The following is a 20,679-nucleotide window of genomic DNA, read 5'->3' on the forward strand; positions in this document are numbered from 1 at the left end:
GTCAGATTGGTTTGTGTGTGTGTTGTAAAGTGAGAGTCCAAATGTGGCAATTTTACTTGACGGAACGCCATCGGTAGTCCAAGCACGGGAAAAGACACTAGCTATTAGGCGATGTGTTTGTTTAATGGACATTAATTAGGTTCGATTAATATGCATTATTTTTAAATTTGCTTTATTCTTTGTTTACGATTGTGCAATGGTGAGTAAAATGCTGTAATTTTTGCACATCAGGAAGCCGCCATTGTTGCAAATTGCAGTTTTGCTTAAAAAAGCAATATGTCGAAAAACAGTTTTATTGCATAGAGATTTATTATTATAGCAATTGAACTCAAATTTTGAGATTAATTTGTACTGTTTTTTTCTTATTTCTAGTCACATTCTAGGAAACTGTGGGAAACGAAATCAATATTTATCATTTAATTTAAGCGGTTAAGTTAAGTTCATTTGGAGCATTTTGTTCCAATTTTATTCCAGTCAGATAAGACTTTAAAAGGCCTGTTTCGGGTAATAAATAGATGAAGGTAGAAGATTATTGCAAGTGGTTCGGAAAGATGTCAAAATAGTGGGACAATAGTTTGAGCCCGATTTTCGGCTGTGGAAGATTGTTTAAATAATTAAAGAAAGTGCAAAAAACCGTTTTTTTGCGCACAACCTTGGAACATTTCATGCCATTGAAAAACAGTTTTATAATTCTTTTCAAGTATTATAAATACCTACAAGATGAGACAAAGTAAATTAAAATCCGTTCATTTGTTTACTCGAAAAACCGAAATAAAAAAACGCCGATTTAAGGGTTTTTATCAATTATCTATAATTACTTTAATTTTGTTTAAAAAAATCGTACTATAACTGTATACTGTAGGAAGGTCTTTGTATACTTTAAGTAAGTGGTATAAATTTTAGCTTAAAATATTGATTTTTCGTTCATTCCTATTTGTTGTTAAAAAAATGCTCTTGCTAGATTCTAAATAAGTTTTTTTTGAGACGTCGGAGCGACTGCTCTAAAGCTATATTTTACTCGTAAAGAGTTATACTACAGCTTACAGTAAACGAAAAGTTGATTAATAAATGGTAAATTGTTTAAACATTAAGTTGAAAATTCAACCGCGCCAAACTTCAGCCGCGGGGCAACTGCGAGCCCGGCCCACACAGATTCCTGATTTTCAACTTAATGTTTAAATAACTGACCATTTAGCAAAGAAATTGCCCTTTATTGTACGTTGTGGTATAACTCTTTACGCGTAAAATACAGCCTCAAAGAAGTCTCTCCGACGTCTCAAGAACAAATGGACAACATAACAAAAGGCAATGAACAAAAAGGATTGAATATTTTAAGCCAACGTTTATACCACTTATTATTACAAAGGCCTTCAAAAAAAGTTACAGTGATATTTTTTGAAGCAAAACTAAATCAATTATAATTTAAAAAAAATCAGTTTTCGTTTTTTGAGTAAACAAATGAACGGATTTGAATTTATTTTTTGTCTCATATTGTAGGTATTTCAAATATTTAAAAAAAGGTATAATTTTGTTTTAAAAACATCGACGGTCCTGAAGTTATGCGGAGAAAACTGTTTTTCGCACTTTCTTGCTAACTAAATTTTTTATCCGACTGACTATTTGGGCATTTTAAAATAATTTCTTAAAATCTACCTCGTATATGTCAAAACATGTCGATTTGCCTTTTTTAATTGTTTTCTCTATTTTTTAAGTGTAAACCTGTAAAACTGTTTTTCAAAATGTATTTCAGATGATTGTTTCATTAGCAGCTTATTGAACTTTTTTCTAAAAATGTTTATTTTCGAAGTTTTCTTCGCTGCAATACTTTCCAAAATTCCTCAATGCATCTTCAGATGTTTTATGAAAATTCCAGATCGGAGAAAAACTTCATACTCGTCAACAATGACTTTGCGTTTTCTGAAGTAAGCCAAGTTACATAAAAAGACATAACCGTTTATCTTAAACTCTCTTTCCTCTGAATAAATTTCAGATCTCCTTCCCGAACTGACCTTTCAATATTTCAGCTGTAACCAGATGCCCGGATGATTATCAACATAGTTTTATAATCGGATTGTATTTCTTTGGTTGGCATACATTAATGCAATAATTAATATTTTACATAACTTGATCCAACGTTTATTAAAAAAAAAAGGATTGAAAAAAGAGTAACGAATATGAATATTGAGGTTTAAGCAATATGACAACTATTAGTGATAACGGAAAATTAAAAATTCGTGTTACAAACTAGCAGGAAAAGAACATATGATCGTTTGAACCAAAAAAAAAATAGATATGGGTGAATTTAACAGTCATATTGATACTAGAGCTATTTTGCAAACTGCATTTTTTACCAAAAAAAAATAAATTTTAAACTATAAATTCAGTTAATAAGTTAAACTCCTAAACGCCATCCAGTGAAGACAAACATTGTTGCTTAATATCGACAAAGTTAGTAATAGATAATGGTCATCTCAAAAACAGTATGGAAACGGCACTTTTTACAAAAATAAATTAAAAAATATTAAATCAGTCAATAAGTTAAAGTCTAATAAAACTAAAATAACATTTTATTTGGCAATCACATACGATTGATGCCATAAATTCTAAATATTTGTGTAAACGACGGAACTCTTATGAAATAATGAATATTTCAATAACGTTTGAGCCTATTGGACGAACCAAAACGATTTCCCGCTTTAGTTGTGTTCGATTAAATAAGCTGAGAATGAGAATTTTATGTAATACAGGCCATTTTGACTGAAGTAATACTCATCTGAATATTAAGACATGAATATATTAGGCAAAACACCATCGAGAATTAATTAAAGTAATCGATTACTTAAGAAAAGTTTCCACAGTTTATTGGTTATAAATAGTGGATAGCTCGTTTCCAACTTGTGGGTGTTCATTTTCTGATATTTTAGAACTTCCGAACGTTAGAAACGTTTTAGCTTGCAATTATCAAATTTTGAAATAATTAATATCTTTCACAACTGGACCATTTGGTTAAGTTTTTTTGCGAAAACTTAATTATTACTCGAAGTGCATCGGCTATTTTACTGTGTCAACAGGCCAAAAACTGAGATAATATTTGCAATAAAATAATTTTAATATGGCATTCTATATTGTCAAGAAAATGGTTAATTAATGAGAAGTTTCCTATTTCGCATTAAAAGAGCTTTGCGGCCATTGATTGCAACTGGTCCGTTTTTCGGGCGTTCAGACCGCCATCGAAAGAATTTCTGTTGGTGAAGGTTTTCTCTGAGAGGCTTTTACTTTTTTTCACGAAAGCTCAAAGCTTGGCATTTTTTCCACTTCGGAAAATCGGCTCTTAATTGGGCTTGTTTTGAGGTAAAAAGTGTGGAGGATTTCTGAAAGCTTCCAGTGTAAATAAATTCGTCTGTAGCTTTGCTTTCTTAAGAAACTTCAATTATATTGAAACCTGCCTTCCAAAACTGGAGAACCGAACGCTCTTCAGTTTTTCAAAACTACGCGCTTTCTCAGTAAAATCTGACTGTAGCTGCGCAGTTTTAGTGAGTTTCCGGTGTTTCCGCAATCTGCGTTATCCTCACTATTTCAAACTTTGAAAATTGGCCATTCACTAGGGTTTGTGCGATGTGAATAGTATGGATGGATGTTTCCGAAAAAAATCTGCTATAGTCTCAATGTCTTCTTGAAGCTCCCCTGTCGGAAGGCGACTTTCAAAAACGTGCAATTTTCTTTTCCCGCAATTTTTTTAATTTTCAAAATCATTCCTTAATTGAAGTCTTCACAAGCCAAAAGACGGGAGTGTTTAAAAAATAGACAAATCCGGCTATGCTTTCTGCGGCTTTGGGAACTTTTGACATCTTAAGGCTCAAAACCTTCGTTTCTTCTGTATTTTTGAAAAATCGACGATGAAACTCAATTGAGCTCGTTTTGAGATGAGCAGTGTAGATGATTCGAACATCAAACTTTGCGCTGTAAATTAGGCTGTAGTGGAGAGTGAGAAGTGTATCGGAACGCAAACTTTCCAGAACAAATCTGGCTGTAACATCGATGTTTTAGAAACCTGTATTCGAAAAGCAAAAGTCCGTGCGTTTTCCAATTTTTTTCAAAAAATTCAAATTTCAAAAGTTTTTCAAATTAAAAATTCGGCCCTTCATTCGTTTCGTCTTGTGGTGAAGGGTGTGGAAAGTTTCAAAAAAACACTTTACTGAACTTATCCGGATGTAGTTTTACTGTCTAAGAGTTGCTGGCTTCTAAAGTCGATAATATTTGCTTTCTTCAGTTCTTAGAAATTTCAAAATCGGCCCATAATTGCGCTGGTTCTTATGTGGAGAGTTTAGAAAGTTTACACAAATTTCTCGAAATAAATCCGGGTGTATTTTAGGAATTTTAAGAAACTTGCGGTGTCTGAAACCTGCTTCTTTCTGAAATCTGCACTCTTTCATCAGTTTTTTTATGTTTGAAAATCTGCTGTTAATTGGCTCGTTTCGAGGTGAGGTTTTAAACAAACATTTCCGGATTAATCTTTAAAAGTTGTCGATTAATGGCGCTCGCTTTAAAGTGAAGAGTGCGGAGGGTTTCAACAAGCTAACGTTCCCGGATTAATCCGCCCGTAGTTCCCGTTGATTTACGAACTTCTTTCATATGAACTATAAGAACAAGAGCACAGAATTTTTGCATTTTTGGGATTTTTTGAAATTTTAAAACAGGGCCTTATCTGGGCGTGGAACAATGTGGACAGTTTCAAAAACTTCTTCAACCGAGCTTTCTTCAGTTTTAGAAAACTACACCGTTTTCCAGTAAAATCGCTGTGGCTGCGCTGCTTTAATGAGTTTCAGAGACTTCCTTCACTAACTCAAAATTTTAAAATCGGCCATTGACTAGGGTTCTTGCTAGGTGAATAGTATGGATGGTTTGAAAAAAAATCTGCCATAGTCTCAGCGACTTCCTGAAGCTCCGCCTTCGGAAGAAGAAAAAAGGAGCAAAAAATAATTTCTAGCGGACAAATCCGGATATGTTTTCTGCGGCTTTATGAACTTTTGACATCTTAAAGCTCAAAACCTTCGCTTTCTCCTGTATTTTTATAATTTCGAACCGGAACATCAATTGAGCTCGTTTTGAGGTGAGGAGTATAGATTATTCGAACAACAAACTTGCTGTTGCAAATTAGGCTGTAGTATCCACGCTGCAAGAAACTTGGATATTTTGCTTTTCTTCATTTTTTGAAAGCTTCAAATTCCACCCTGAATTGCGCCCTGAAGAGTGAGGAGTGTATAGGATCGCAAACTTTCCAGAACACGTCTGGCTGTAGCTGCTCTGTTTTCGAAAACTTCCTGGTTTAGAAACCTGCATTCGAAAAGCAAAAGTATGTGCCTTTTCCAGCTTTTTTAGAAAAAAGTTTAGAAAACCGACCTTACCGCAGTTATCCGACTGTAGTTTTACCACGTTTTACTGTCTTTAAGAGCTGCTGGCTACTGAGCTGGATACAAACTTTCAAAATCGTCCTATAGTTGCGCTTGTGCCGATATGAGGAGTATGGAGAGAGACAAAAAACAAACTTTCCGGAATAAATCCGGCTATAGTTCAGGAGTTGTAAGAAACTTGCGGTTTCCGAAAGCTCGAAGCGTTCGAAAGCTGCACCAGTGCTCTTTCTTCAGTTTTTTTAAGTTCTGCCAGAGAAACTGCTGTTAATTAGACTCGCTTCAAGGAAAGGTTTTAAGAAACAAATATTTCCGGATTAATCCGACTTGAATTTCCACATCTTTACATACTTTCAACAGCCGAACACTGCATTCGAAGCCCGAAACTGTCACTTTTTTTTGAGTTGTTCAAATTTAAAATGCGTCGATTAATTGCGTAATCTTTAAAGTGAAGAGTGCGGACGGTTTCAAAAAACAACCATTCCCGGATTATTCCGCCCGTAGTTAGCGCTGCTTTTCGAACTTGTTTCATATGAAACATGCGTTCAAAAGGCCCGAATTTGATTGAAAATGAAAAAAAAAATTGAAAATTCGAGAAGACTCGATTTTAGGGAAGATTGAGAGTTCTAGAATATAAGATCTGGGCCAGTTTTGTGTGGAACAATGTAGACGGTTTAAAAAAAACGCTCTTCCCTGGTAATATCGGCGCTGTAGTTTGGCGGTTATAAAAACTTGCCATATCTGATACCTACAGCCGAAAGTTCGAAACTTTTAGTTTGTCCAGTTCTTTGAAATTTGAAATTCAGGCTTTAATTTGATTAGTTTTGAGACGTGAAGTTTCAAGTGATTTTTGGTTTATTTGCCTTCTTGAAATTTCAAAATCGGCTCATTATTGGGCTCGTGACAACGTAAAGAGTGTGGAGGGTCTCCAAAAACGACCGTCTTATTATTTATTATCTCCACAAGCACATTTTTTTTTCTTGCAACCATCTTCCAGTAAAAAAAAGAAGTTACAAAGGTTCTTTTTCCTGCGATCCGTTTTCTTCTTCCAAAGATTTTCTTTTCGGCAAAAATTTGCGGCTCAAAACCCACTCCATATTAAGGAGTACCTGACCGAGAATAAATATTTAAAATGAATAACCCTCAAATAGCTTCAGGTGTTCGTGGTGAAAATAGTATATTACGGTACAAGCGACGGAAGTTCCGCCACTGCTTGAAATTGACTTCATGCACAGCACAAGCTAGACAAGAGCATTTTCTTTTACACGAGAGATTTGCTATCCGCAAGACCCTTGTGGTCAACAAATAATTTCTGGTGGTGCCAATATCATATTTAAATCACCTCATAACAAACTTCTACTCTATAGTTAAACCATAGAGTCCTTACAAATTTAATAAGCTCCCATTTGTTGCTTAATTGGCAGTAGGAGAGTGCGACTCCTTATGATATCCTTCCATAGCGAGATGGTTCAGTCAACCAAAGAATGTTACGCAAATAAGAAAAAATCAAATGTCGAACATGCCTCCTTTTATAAGCGTTATTTGGTATATGTAATTGACTAAAAATGTAATTCGAACATAAAGTTATATCTGTATATATTTGCATCAAGCAAACACCCGATTAACTGAGCAATTAATAATTTTCAGAACTCAATTCACGCATTAAACAAACATTTAGCAAAACTACAAAGTAATTTAAAAGGCGTTTACCGTGGCAATTTCACTCTCAGTCTCAATGTCGTGCCGGAAGGGAAAGAGAAAAGAAGTTATTATGTTTTCGCAAACTTGAAACGTAATCTTGAACCAGTCGCTCCAATTACGCAAAAAGTGCAGCAAACCGTATTGATATTGTTTTATTGCTGCATAATTACGCAACTGTAGGTTCAAATGCAACCGATTTTTCCCAATATTACTGAATTCGCTTTGGGCGTAGATCCGACATACATTTCCTAATTAGTCGAATTTATTGTCTGTGCTATGGCTTACATAGCTATCTTATTCTAATGGCTATTTAGCCTTTTTGTTCATATTTTATTTTATTACTTATGATGATTTTATATACGCTGCAATTGAACAAATTGCGTGTTTTATTAGAAATAGTTTACAAAATTGATTTAATCAGTTGATCTTACTTGCCTAAAGCTGTGCTAAACAAAATAGACGTTACACTGACCAATTTCGATAAATTTGGGATCCGGATAAATTCTGATCCATCAGAGCGAGTTCATTTCTGTCCGAAGCGTTATTTAGTGCAATCCTTTTTCTGTTAGCGCGTGTACTTTTCAAAAAAATTAGTGGTCTATATAAAGTTTCTACGGAATGGTAAATGAAACAATGCAAAATTGGCGAAAGTTCCACTTGTTCTCAGTTGGACACGAAGACGGTTTTTTTAGATCTCATCACCTCATGCATTGCACGAGGTTTAGCTCGAAAAAAGTTTTCGAACTTTTCGATCATCCCGTTTAATTACAGAGTGGTGGCAAAGAAATGAACAGGTTTTGGCCTTTTAGGGATACATTTTTTTCTCTTCAGCCGATTTTCAAAATCTAGGGTTTATGGTGAAGTTGGATTAGCGAAAAAAATTCCGTATGTCAAGTTGTATAAATTAACGACATATTTGAATCTGAACTTAACTTTAGGTGAAAGTCTGCTAGAATCACATATTTCGGTGTGAATTTTCATTTGAGCCATTATTCATGCAACTTTCTTCTCTTATCTATCTTCTTGTCATGTCTTAGCATGTCTATGAAGATTTCGCTTCATCATAGGCTCAAGATCCTCAAAATCCATCAAAGAGCAGAAAAGTTACAGCTACAAGACCAAAACTAAAACAGGATTTATAGAAACCACCCTGTAAATAGAAGAGATATTTATATCTTTAAACATTTGGCGCTGAAATCCAAAAAACATTTTTTATGTCCAACTAGGAGCATGCCGCGATAGATATTTTAATACGTGTTAATAAACAGCACTGAATTTTAAATAGTATACACAAGGAAGTAAATGGTCCCAATTAAGTGAAATAAAAAATGTTTGGAATCGCAACATTAAAACCCGTTAAAATCATAAATAATTCCTATTCATGCTTGGTTCCTAAAAGTTTATTTAATAAAATTACAAAAATTTTAAATTACTATTTACAAAACGTCCTGGTTTTCACTCATATTTTCTGCTGATTTTTCAAAGCACCTTTCAAGCTTTGTTACAGTCCAAATATCAATTATTTATAAATAAATATTTTCCTAAACTACCAACATTGCAAACTAAAAGGCCTGCTTAAGGCCTATGAAATTTATATGGATATCGTTGAACTATTCTCCTTTTCTTGATTGGGCGCTTAGTTTCATGGACGGAATGATGGGCATTTCTCTTCTTCTTGTAGAACGCAGAATTTTCCGACTCCGACCAGACTTCGTCTTCGTGATCATCATCATCATCTTGAATCACAATTGAATGATGGTCCTCTTTGGGTGGCTCTTTTTCAATAATGATTTTTTCCTTCTCGTGAAAATGATGATGGTGTTCGGGGACTTTGATTATTTTCGTGTGGTAAATTGTCTTGATTTTTTGCGGCACGTGAATTCTGTGATGGACGCTGAAAGCATAAAGATTATTAGATTTTTTTAAGATAAAGAATTGTTATTCAACAGACGGTTAAACAAACAAAGTGTGTTTCCTTTCCCAACATAATTTAAATTAATTAAAAGAAGACGGATGATATTAAATGAAAAGATATGTTACTCAAAGGAATGCGTAAAAAATGTCTTCAATATATCATCAAAATTAAATTTCATGTCAATTATTCTCTAAACATGGATTCTCCTTTCCAAATTTTGAAATCTGTTGATAATCGAAATGGTAAGCGTTAAAGTGAAATGACCGAGTTACTAAAGTTACGTAAACATTTAAAGGCAAATAAGGATAAGCATTTCGAGACCATTTCCAATTATTTGGTTAAAAATATCATTAAACATGTAAAGAATGTCGCTTTGCGTTCTTTATAGGACCATTCCGATGGTTTTAAGGCCGTTCAGGAATTTCTATAGCAAGTTCTTAGAAGAAAAATCTTTAGGCAAAGTTACACATATTGGGTCAGAAGACATTGTGGCCACAAGTGTGTTTTCGCACATCATTTTTAAAGTAGCCGAAATAACTTTCTTTAAAAATCTTTGAAAAGATACAATGGAATTTTTTTTAATAATATTGGTATTATGTCTGAAACATTTTTTTGGAGACAAAAATACGGGCATTTAATTGGATTCATTTGCTTGAGCAAGAATCCTTATTACGAATAAGACCTAACTTCGTCTGGGTAAACAACATGGAACTTCATAATTTTGTTCCTCTGTTTATCTGAATTTTATATAGATTTAAATTTTTTACGAACCATATTGAATATATCATGATTAGCTTTAATAGCTTGAAATATATAGAACAATTGTTGCTTTCGGTTTTTGGGCCCTGAGCGTGAACGAGTATCGCTTTAGTTATTTTCATCTACCGAAGTTAACTGGGGAAATTTAACTTTATTTTTGCAATAATTTGTCAAGATATTTTGTGAAACTTCAAGTTATTTTTAATGTTTCAAAATTAAATGAAAATATCGACAATACAATCAGTGAATTTAATGCTTTTGCCACTTAATTAGGCAGAAACGTCGATTCTAGTTCGGATAGTATCAAAAACCGCATAGATCTCGTTTACTTTTTTTTGTTGGTGCATTTTTCTATTTTCTATTCTCTTACTTTCCAATTTACTTTCTACCCATTTTCACATAAGTATATGTAACGAATAACAAGCCAATAAACTGAAGATGTTGTTTGGCAATTTCAATAACCACTTAGGAGAAAATTTTCCAATTTATTTAGTTAATTCATGTATTTAGAAAACCCAACTCTCGCTACGTAGTCAATAACAAAAATATAATGACTCGTTTTACAAATTTACCTACCCATTACCGATAGGCAACAGCATCAATTCGAAATATTAACATTAACATTGAAGTGGAAGAAGTCAATCTTACGCTTGCCATATGTTGCCTGGTCTTGTTAAAAATGGTCACATTATTAATTTCAATGAAGGGATTTGTCAATTGTTGCGTAATATGTGCAATAACTTTCGCTAAAAGAAAGTGTCTGTGTTGTTATTGCTTCTGCATATTTGAAAAATGTTTAAAGTAGCTTAAGTTACTAAAAAGTTTATGGTTTTTACTGCATGATCTTCTCCACTTCTTTGAAGTTAGTTGAAATTACATTGAATTAATATAAATGTTAAGATTCTCACTAAGATCAGTCACGCTCTAAGATCAGTTTTTTTTTCATATTGGAATAGTGAAATAATAATAAGATAAATATGTTGATTTCATTGCACTTTCGCAATCTTGCCTAGTTAATTTTAATTGTTCCTTAGTTGATTAGTTGAATTTTTATTTGTCTCTAGATTGATCTCTTTTAATTATTGTTCGATAATAGTTATACTTCTTCAGCAAGCAGAGTTTTTTTAGATAATTTCCTGCTTTTTAATTATGCCATGGTTTCTAAACTATCACTTAATTTGTGGACTGTTTGAATCTCAGTTTTAGGTCTAATGTGAATGTTTGTACTTACTGGTATGATCCACCTGCAGGCAGTGAATTTACCACAGCAAAGCCCACAGTTGCCATAAAAATTACCTAAAAATCATATAAGAAATAAGAAAAGTTTGTTTTCAGGAAACGCATAACAACAAAATTTAGTAATAGATATGAAATTAATAAATTTGGTTTTTTAAGTAACTCTCCAAAATCTATACCCTAGAACTGCTTCTTGCTAGTTATTTTGCAATGATCTTCAAATATAATAGAAGTTGCAGTAAATAACCTTTATTTGTTATGCAAAAGCGCTATCGACCTATACAGGTCTTTCGGTTTTATTCAAATTTATTTTTGCTTTATGCCGCTTTTAGCTCTGTTTATTTGAGCTAGGCAGCAATGAAGATCGTTCTTAAACTAACAGAGAAATATCAAAGAAGCAAAACTATTAAATCAGTCCATATCTAAATTATATACTTATTTATTAAGCACATTATATACATTATTTATTAATTTTACTTACAAAACTCTGTAATTAACCCAGGGCAAAAAGACCGATAGCATTTGCTAACAAATAAACATTTTTACTACAACTAAATCAGTTGCAAGATTTAAAAAATACATATTGTGCATAGACGATAATAGAATCGAATCGAAATCGTCGCTCTTTCGCATATGCTTTAGAAACAAAATTTGCCCAACATGTTTTTCTTATATCATTTGAAGCGTAAGGCGTAAGTATTTATGATATAACGAAAATTATTTATAGTACATTTGATTAAGACCGAGTTCTATGAGAGAATAAATTTCGGGCTTAGTTAAACCTGTCCTAGTAAATACTTCGAAATCCAATCATTCATAAACTGAAATAAATTGAATATTAGATACTTGTAGTAATCCACTTTAGCCATTACCAATATCAATTGTCTTTCGTCCATTTTCAATTTTAGTGCTTTAATTAAATGGACGAACACATATTTCTATCTAACTAATTAATCACTTGAAAATGTAAAAGATCAAGCATTTAGCTTTTACTGGTAAAACAACATCTCAACTGCCTTTCTTTCTTCATGTACAGTGCCAACATCTTTAAATTAAATTAGCAATTCTCTTGCGAATTTGATCGATAGAGATTTAGATACTAAAAGTGAAACACATATGTAATTAACAATTCACTGCCACACGAAATGTGGGAATGTAAAAAGTCGTGAGTTTGCAAAAATATTATTTTGCTAGTGAAATAGCATTAATCATATTTCTCTCTTAAAGTTACTCTTAAAATTATATAGAAATCAACCTAAGAATTTGTTAAAATTTAAAAATTTACATTAAGCGCAATAAGAAAAGATAAATAATTCAAGCAAATAGAAAAGTTGCTAACAGTGTCAGGACTGATATGAAAATAAACTCTCAAAAAGTATTTAAATATGATACCGAATAGAAAAGCAAAAAGAAGAAAAAATTACACGATCTTACAAGCACATACTTAAAAAATGCAGCTCTTTTACGCGTTTTACAAATAAAAATGATGAAGTTTCATGTTCTAGAGCATTATTTTATAAAAAAGTTATGAAGTAACTAAATATGGAAAACCATTTTATTAAGATCATTTAAACTAAAATAATTATTGAATTATTAATATTTTGATAACGTTTTTTGACGCTGAAGAAACTGAAGGAATCTTTAATTAGTTTTTCGTTTCAATTCGGCAATTTGTAGAAAATATGAAATTTTCTCGCCAAACTATTAGTGAAAATTTGGTGTTAATTACAATTTTCGCATTTTTTTGTAAAGAAAACATGTTCTAAGCGTGTGCATCTGCATTTCATATCAAGACGTTACCATCGGGTCTCAATCAATCAATCAATCAGTCAACATGTACAACTTTGGAAGAAATTGGCAAACACCGTATTTGTAAAAAGATAATTAATTTGCTCAATTGGACATCGATAAGTTCTAAAAGATCAGCTTTTAAATCGGGTTTTGCTTGATTGTAAGTTGAAACATACATTACTAAAATATTTGACGCAGTTCTTCAGCTTTTGCAACTAAGTTTTAATTTATTACTAACATAATAATATAAAAAGCAGCCGTGAGAAAGGCCAATTCCATTTAAACTCACACACCTTTTATTAGATACAAACTTTTTAAAACCCTTGCATTTGTTTAAATTTGTCGGTATCTTATATAATAAGATAAGAGCTAAATTAGCCAAAAAACCAGATCAAGTAGCAAATTCCAAAAAAAAATCCAAAATTAACAAACAAATCAATAATAGATCGACACTGGAAAACAGGACCATTAATCAAAACAATATAAAGTGATTTCTTAACGTCTGACAAATGGGCAACAGGTGCACGATAAACGAAGAATGTTAATTACTTACTCTAATAAGCGTCATGCTGAATCAAATATCCTTGAAAAGACACAAGACCAAGAAAACCGGCACTGACGATTTCTCTGGCTATTATCAAGAAACTCGTCTTATACTTTCCTATAAATAAATTCGGAACTAACTCTTATAGTGGGGCTGTGGCTGATTTTGCGAGAACAAACTATTTCCTGCATTAAGCTGTTATTTCGTAGAAAAAATTGAAATTTTTACTTTTAACGCACTGATTATGTTCTGGCAATTCTACATACAAATTAACAGCAGACTGATTTTTTTAAGCTGAAGCATTGCTATCTGCGGACTGATTGAATCTCACCGACTTCCGAGAGAAATGTTCAATCGGAAAGTGTTCTAGATTAATGCATGCAAAATTTTGCAGAATTAAATTTCAAACGTTTAACAAAGTTTCAAAACGTTACATGGTTTTTTTTGTATGTATATGCTTCTAAATTATCAGAAAATTGTATTAAAGTGTTTTTATTATGCCTCAGTATGCCCAAAAATAAATCAAATAGGAATACTTTCATTACTATTACTATTTAAACCGATTAAAATTAAATTTAAATCAATGATTTTTTATTTTATATTTAGTTGTAAATAGCTCCGTTAATCGTAACTAATAAATTTGTTTAAATAAGTGATGGGCTCGAAGTCTAACTGAGTCTTTTTGCTTTTTCTTATAACTTTTCATCTGTGTTAAGGAAATTTAGGAGCTTATTAATTAATTCCCTGCTCACATTGAAAAATTCTTCAAATATTAAAGCATCTGGAAAAATTTTAATATAATATAAGTAGCTTTCGAATTTAAGTTTTATTTTATTCAGTATGTACCTAACCATTCCTATTATTAATCATTAACATATTTTGCGTATGAATTATCTTTAATTCAAAAGAAATTCCTGGGTTCCAGTCAATTTTTCTGTTTACCATTTAAAATGTCACAAAAACGTTTCGGTGTTTTTCTCCACCATCATCAGTTTGTATGTATGGTTGTTTCTTCCTTCACATTTGGCAAGCCACTGAGGAGAAAAACACCGAAACGTTTTGTGACATTTTAAATAGTAAACAATAAAATTGACTGGAACCCAGGAATTTATTTTGAATTAAGTTGAAATACAGTCAGGAAAATATACACAATGAATTATCTTTAATACAAAAAATTACATGGATGCTAACAGAAGCAAATAAGCAGGAAAGTTCATCAAACTACAGTAAACTTTGCAACCTTCAACAATTTCTATCAAAAACAGCCGGAAAAAATAAAATGTATACAACAAAGTAAATTTTGCTATTGTTGCATATCGAAAGAAAGTCCTGCTATTATCATTGATCGTGTCTATCTAAAGTGTTTCCATCCGTAAATCAGAATAGATCAAGCAACGAAATGTAGTAGAAAATTACATGTTATTCTAGGAACAATTACATGTTAAATCGAGCATAATGACAAACTACTGCGCGGAAGAAACTTTCTGCATTTTTACTACTCAAAGAGAGACGAATTTACTTTCTTTGCAATTAGAATACGTATTTTGCATAATTGTTAGAAATATACGCTTTACTGCCATTGTGCGTGTCAGTAGTTTAAAGGTTTTCCAACTTTATCTGTAGAAGTAATATCAGACAAAGGACAGTCAATTAATCAAAATTTGCTAGATGTTGCCTGAGCAAAATGCGTTAACTTTTCCTTAATTCTACAGAGATTTTTTCTTCCCTAAGTTGGGTGAAAATTTGCCAACATATTACAAATCAATATTGTACTATTTTTTATTAAAGAACAATGAAATACTATTTTTTCAGTCCTGCAGGCGCCAAACCCTTTTCCCACCACCCAAATAAATAAACCATTCGTATAAAAAATATAATAATTTTATTTAACATAATTAACATCCTTAAACGTAATATTTACAGATATAAGTAATAACAACGGACACATTCGCAACCTAATATTTACAAAAAGATGGTATAATATACAATCACAATGAGCTACAGCGGCATTAAGTGTAGTTCTGACCTAAGCAACTTTAATTTGATTATTTTAGAGAGCATTTAGTGTGGTGTTTTTGGGATATCTGAACAACTTTAAGGCGAACCACTTATAAATATGAAGAATTAAACCTGAAAATACATACGCAAAACCAAAAATATACACTCAAACAATGTTTTAGTAGACAGTCCAAATTATAAATTTTCCAGTATGCGCTTAGAGTGTTCAAATTATTTATATTAATACTGACACGACTTGAAAGAACTTGTTTAGAGGTAGAGCTATTTCCGATCCCAACCTCCTCCATGTCCGCCTCCTCCTCCACCACCTCCGTGGCCTCCGCCTCCTCCATATCCTCCACCACCGCCTCCGTATCCACCGCCTCCACCTCCATGGTGATCGTCGTGACCTCCAAATCCGCCGCCTCCTCCTCCATATCCTCCTCCACCACCGCCTCCATATCCACCTCCTCCAATACCGTGATCATCATGGCCACCTCCGAGTCCGCCGCCTGGTTTAATTTTTTCTATGAATTATCGAGTTCTTATTACTTAAGGAAATTGTTAAAGTTACCTCCTCCAAAGCCACCGCCTCCTCCGTATCCGCCCCCACCAGCTCCATGGTCATGACCGCCTCCAAAACCACCGCCTGAAAGCACAACTTATTTTTTTATCTGAGGTATTAATAATTTATTTTACTTTAGCACGAGTTGTGCTTCAAAACTTACCTCCTCCAAAGCCGCCGCCTCCTCCACCTCCGTGATGATCATCGTGGCCTCCTCCAAAACCTCCGCCTGAAAATACAATTTTGTTTCAGCCTTGTTAAGTGTTTTATTTTTTTTTCTGTTTATTTCATTATCTAGTGGAATTCTACCTGTGTTCATGTAATTATTTTAAAGAAAAACAGAATCAGCCAATTAAATGCTGCTTGTTTCGAGCGAGAACATTTTTTTAAGCAGATTTTGTAGATTAAATTTAAAATTTGATTGTATTTGTTTTTAATGTTAAGGTTAAGGCTAATGGTTATTGGTGTTGAGTTTAATAAATTTGTTGCTTTTTAAATATATTTCTTTTTTTTGTCTACCTTTATAGGGTTTATGCACTGTTTAGAAATACTAATTTAAAAAAGGCCAGATGAAAAATGAAGCATTCGGTACAGCATCTTGAATCATTCATCATAATTCAGCATATCACTTAGCAGTCATCCGATAAATATGAAATACATTTTAGCTAGCAAAACTTTGAAACATCTTTACTTTTTCAATTCAAGTAAATGTTTTTCCGAGCTGTTACGGCGTTTGGGACTGCCGTTTACTAATAGGACTTAATGTGAAAATGGAATTCTCAAAGCCAAACAAGAGTGTTGAGTAATTTTTTAAGAATAGAAACAATTCAAACCTCCGCCAAATCCGCCGCCGCCGCCGTAACCTCCTCCGCCACTTCCGTGGTGATCGTCACCTCCGAAGCCTCCACCTAGAATGAAACAAAATGTATAACAGTCAATAACATATTTATAATGAAATTCATAATTAATTTTGAATAGAAAATATTTTCAGAAGAAGTCTTACCGCCTCCGAAACCACCGCCGCCTCCATATCCGCCTCCACCACCGCCGTGGTGGTCGTCACCTCCAAAACCTCCTCCTACGGATACACAAGAAACTGTATGAACGCAATTCAGTTTGCTCATGTAAAGTAAATTTTATTGGCATCAAAAATTGCTCAAGAACTTACCTCCGCCAAATCCGCCGCCGCCTCCATATCCTCCTCCACCGCCACCATGGTGGTCGTCTAAACCTCCACCAAATCCACCTTAATTTAAGAGAAATCGTTCAAAAGTCAAATAGAAAGTAGTAGTAAATTATCAACAATTTAATGTTAAATATCATAAAATTTTAAATGTAATAACTGAAAATGAACAGCCGTAAAGTACCAACCTCCGCCTCCAAAGCCTCCGCCGCCTCCTCCATGGTGATCATCATGGCCGCCGCCTACTCCAAATCCTCCACCTCCTCCATATCCTCCACCTCCTCCATATCCTCCACCTAAAAATAATAAAAGGTTTTCATTGCGGGAAACATTAAGCTATTGCATCCGCAATCTTATCGAGAAAAACTGCAAATGTCATGCGATGGAGAAGTAAGTAGTTATTGCTTGAAAATTTCTCAAAATTCAGTTACCTCCACTAGGTAGAGGATCTCCACCGTGTAACTGAATTAGTTGGATATCGCCACCACCGCCATGACCACCTCCATGGCCTCCTCCATGTCCTCCACCACCACCATATCCTCCACCTCCACCATAGCCGCCTCCATGACCACCGCCGTGACCACCTCCATATCCTCCGCCTCCTCCTCCACCACCTCCATGATCTTTCAACGCAATTGTATAGGTTACACTGTCTCCATGGCCACCTCCGCCTCCTCCTAAAATTTCAAATTACTTTGTTAATTAAAATTTGTTTTTTTTTTGCTTCTAGTAAAAAATGCAGTGTACCTCCTCCTCCGTAACCACCGCCGCCTCCATGATGGTCACTGTGACCGCCACCAAATCCTCCATCGCCAAATCCACCGCCACCTCCAAATCCGCCGCCACCGTGGTGGTCATCAAATCCTCCACCGAATCCGCCGCCTCCTCCGTAACCACCTCCACCTCCGCCGCCGTGGTGGTCTTCAAATCCTCCTCCAAAACCTCCTTAAAACCAAAATTTTATAATAATTTTAAGTTTGCTGATGTTGCCTTATAGGGAGTTCTACTTCATTGAGAGTGAATCACCCCCTCAAAACCTTTTGCCTCCGAGAATTTTTTCTATCGAAAAATTAGCTGTTACCTCCAAATCCACCACCACCGCCTCCTCCGTGATGATCATCGTGTCCTCCGCCAATTCCTCCACCTCCTCCATATCCTCCACCACCTCCTCCTCCTCCGCCATGTCCTCCGCCATGATCATGAATCACTATTTGCTTAACGACTTTGTGGCTGGAGGCTGGCTCGGGAACGTGGATTTTAATATGCACACTGTAAAATAAAAATGTTCATATTTCCTTTAAAGATTGTTTGCATACGGTGTTCTCGAAATTTGTTTGTCATTTTTTTCATAGAGCATTATTTTTTGCGGTAAAAATAAAACATAAAGTTTTGAACAATGTCGCTTTTTCTTGCTTCTTCTTAGATTTTCCTAACTTGAGTTACCAGTAAAGTAACTTTGATTTAACTCCGAACTGAACTTGTATTTTCGTTGTGATTTCAGAAGCAAAAAATGTATTAAACAACTCGAAGTTATAGCTTAAAGTACCAACATTTATAGAAGTTCATATTTGGTGTTCAATAAAAATACTTTAATGCATTAGAAAGCGCCTTTTAAATGCCTTGCTAATAATGACTCTTAAGGCGCTTCATTACAAGTATCTTACCATTTATGGGCTTCTTTTGAGTCAACAATGGGAGGAAAAACCCGTGAGAGAATCACGTAAATTTGATTCGTAATTCAGCGCAAACTTTCTTTCTTAATTGCCTTGGGGATCACCAGATTATATATGAAATGTTTGCTTCTGTTTATAATTTACCGTTTAAGTTATATCAATTTATCCATTTGGCAATGTTTTGCCATAACGACTGACTTTAATTTCTAATTAATTTTTTAATCACTTACACTGCTTTAACCGATAATAAGCAGTTGGTAGAAAGTTGCTGCTCTAGAACACATGTGTTGAAGTTTCTAATTATTTCGTGTTGTAAACTTGATAATTATAAGTTACGAATCATAGAAACAGGAATTAACAATTATCATCGATTAGCTGCAACGAAACATAAGTTTCCGCAAGGAAAGTGAAAACGTGACAGATTTTCTTTTCTACTCGTATCTTTTGCTCGTTGTTGGCGATTTTATATTATTTAAATTATAATAAATTATAATCTATAGAGCACTTTTTAGTTTAATTTTATTTTCAAAATTTAGTGTTTGATTTACCCTGCGGAGCTATTGAAAAATGAATGTTAAGGAAACTTTATTTGCTTGCAGTGCAGGATTTGCATTTAAACATTTCGAAAGTCATTCACAATTTGCATAATTATTTTGCGAAAAATTATTCGGTATCTAACTTTAACAATTTTGTTGTTTTCTTTGATTTCTAATCAACTAAAACTAAATAATTTATTAATCGTTATAAATTAGTTTATAATTTTCCTATTAATTTTGAAAAGTTAAGCTTAAGTTTAATTCTGGTAAAAACTAGTGAAAATATCAATTAAACTTACTGTTCTTTCCCACCAAAAGTAGCTCCGGAATAAACCACAACCGTACAAAGCAGTAGTGCGCCCTGAAAAAAATGTTGATTGAAAATTGTTAAGGTAAATAAAATGGTTCAAAAAATGTATCTAAACTAGATCGAAAAACAAAATTAACAGTTAACACATTTTTTTAAACAGCGACTTTTAATTTGAAAAACTATTTACTATTCTACTGTGTAAGTAAAATAAAAATGTATTAAATGTGGAGTTGATTGAGAATTGAGTAAAAAATAATGTTGGCAAAAAAAATCGGCTACATAAACAAGACACAACTAATCTTCACAAAAAATAAAAACTTACAAAAATAATTGAAGCCATGGTGCGTATGACTCTGGGCGCACCTTCGCGTTTTTGCTCGCTGAATGCGGTGACCAAAGAAATCCACCTCGGATTTATATAAATGGCCAAAACAAGAGACAACACCCCGTATAATTTTACTTAAGATGTGGGGATGGGAGCAGTATGACTACTTAGTAGTATTTTCGCGCGCCTTCTTACTATATCTTCTTAAGTACCGCAGTGTTGCACAATTGCATACTTAAGACACTGAAGATGGTAAATAAACAACAAATTTTCTATTTGAAAATAGAAAATTGTGAGAGTGTTTATTTGCCCCATTGCTCCAGTGATAAGGAAAACGCGTGCTCACTTAAATCATCATAATCCAAAAAAAACAAAAACATCTTGCATTTTAAATGTATCTATTTCATGTTAAACTGCTTTGTTAGAGTTTCAAATTGTGTTTTATTTGGTTGTTATAGTAACAGTTTGAAAAATAGAAATTTTTTTAAATTTTAATAATTTTTTTCAAACATTGCTTCTTGTTTACTTTAATTAATATTACCTCTGCCAATACTCCCTTAAATTAGCTGTATTATTAATGTTTTTATTATATTTTGCATGTAAAGTCCTAATAATTTAGTCAATAAGTTGAAAGAAACAAATTAAAATAAGTAACAAACAAACTATTTTGATATTATAACATTGATTTCAATCAAATAACACTTATTTCTAACTATAGAGCCATAAAAAGTGGAT

General features: G+C 33.4%; 4 protein-coding genes and 1 long non-coding RNA gene across 5 annotated transcripts; 1 reads left to right on the forward strand and 4 right to left on the reverse strand.

Moving 5' to 3' along the window:
• Positions 1 to 14: 14 nt before the first annotated feature.
• Positions 15 to 16,414, forward strand: LOC125505450. Its single transcript, XR_007282177.1, has 2 exons — positions 15 to 199; positions 16,057 to 16,414. It is a non-coding gene; the product is annotated as an uncharacterized LOC125505450 (long non-coding RNA).
• LOC125505449 lies at positions 6,221 to 13,768 on the reverse strand. Its single transcript, XM_048669241.1, has 3 exons — positions 13,364 to 13,768; positions 11,015 to 11,079; positions 6,221 to 9,003 (listed from the first exon to the last, which is right to left on the reverse strand). The coding sequence occupies exons 1-3, from the start codon at positions 13,376 to 13,378 to the stop codon at positions 8,685 to 8,687; spliced, it is 399 nt and encodes a 132-aa protein (XP_048525198.1). The 5' UTR covers positions 13,379 to 13,768; the 3' UTR covers positions 6,221 to 8,684.
• Positions 15,214 to 16,138, reverse strand: LOC125505448. The gene is made up of 3 exons (XM_048669240.1): positions 16,081 to 16,138; positions 15,927 to 16,001; positions 15,214 to 15,864 (listed from the first exon to the last, which is right to left on the reverse strand). Exons 1-3 carry the CDS (start codon positions 16,120 to 16,122, stop codon positions 15,463 to 15,465), a joined length of 519 nt encoding a protein of 172 aa, XP_048525197.1. The 5' UTR covers positions 16,123 to 16,138; the 3' UTR covers positions 15,214 to 15,462.
• An 85-nt stretch (positions 16,415 to 16,499) lies between the features above and the next one.
• LOC125505447 (glycine-rich protein DOT1-like) lies at positions 16,500 to 20,096 on the reverse strand. The gene is made up of 7 exons (XM_048669239.1): positions 19,942 to 20,096; positions 19,609 to 19,670; positions 18,182 to 18,369; positions 17,848 to 18,045; positions 17,289 to 17,777; positions 16,921 to 17,163; positions 16,500 to 16,825 (listed from the first exon to the last, which is right to left on the reverse strand). Exons 1-5 carry the CDS (start codon positions 19,957 to 19,959, stop codon positions 17,524 to 17,526), a joined length of 720 nt encoding a protein of 239 aa, XP_048525196.1. The 5' UTR covers positions 19,960 to 20,096; the 3' UTR covers positions 16,500 to 16,825; positions 16,921 to 17,163; positions 17,289 to 17,523.
• LOC125505402 (glycine-rich RNA-binding protein 3, mitochondrial-like) lies at positions 16,728 to 17,321 on the reverse strand. Its single transcript, XM_048669143.1, has 4 exons — positions 17,285 to 17,321; positions 17,086 to 17,163; positions 16,921 to 16,995; positions 16,728 to 16,825 (listed from the first exon to the last, which is right to left on the reverse strand). Exons 1-4 carry the CDS (start codon positions 17,319 to 17,321, stop codon positions 16,728 to 16,730), a joined length of 288 nt encoding a protein of 95 aa, XP_048525100.1.
• Positions 20,097 to 20,679: the final 583 nt, after the last annotated feature.

Source organism: Dendroctonus ponderosae, unplaced genomic scaffold (assembly GCF_020466585.1).
Source record: "Dendroctonus ponderosae isolate FM_Combo_2020 unplaced genomic scaffold, Dpon_F_20191213v2 Dpon_F_20191213_8, whole genome shotgun sequence".
Classification (NCBI taxonomy): Eukaryota; Metazoa; Arthropoda; class Insecta; order Coleoptera; family Curculionidae; genus Dendroctonus; species Dendroctonus ponderosae.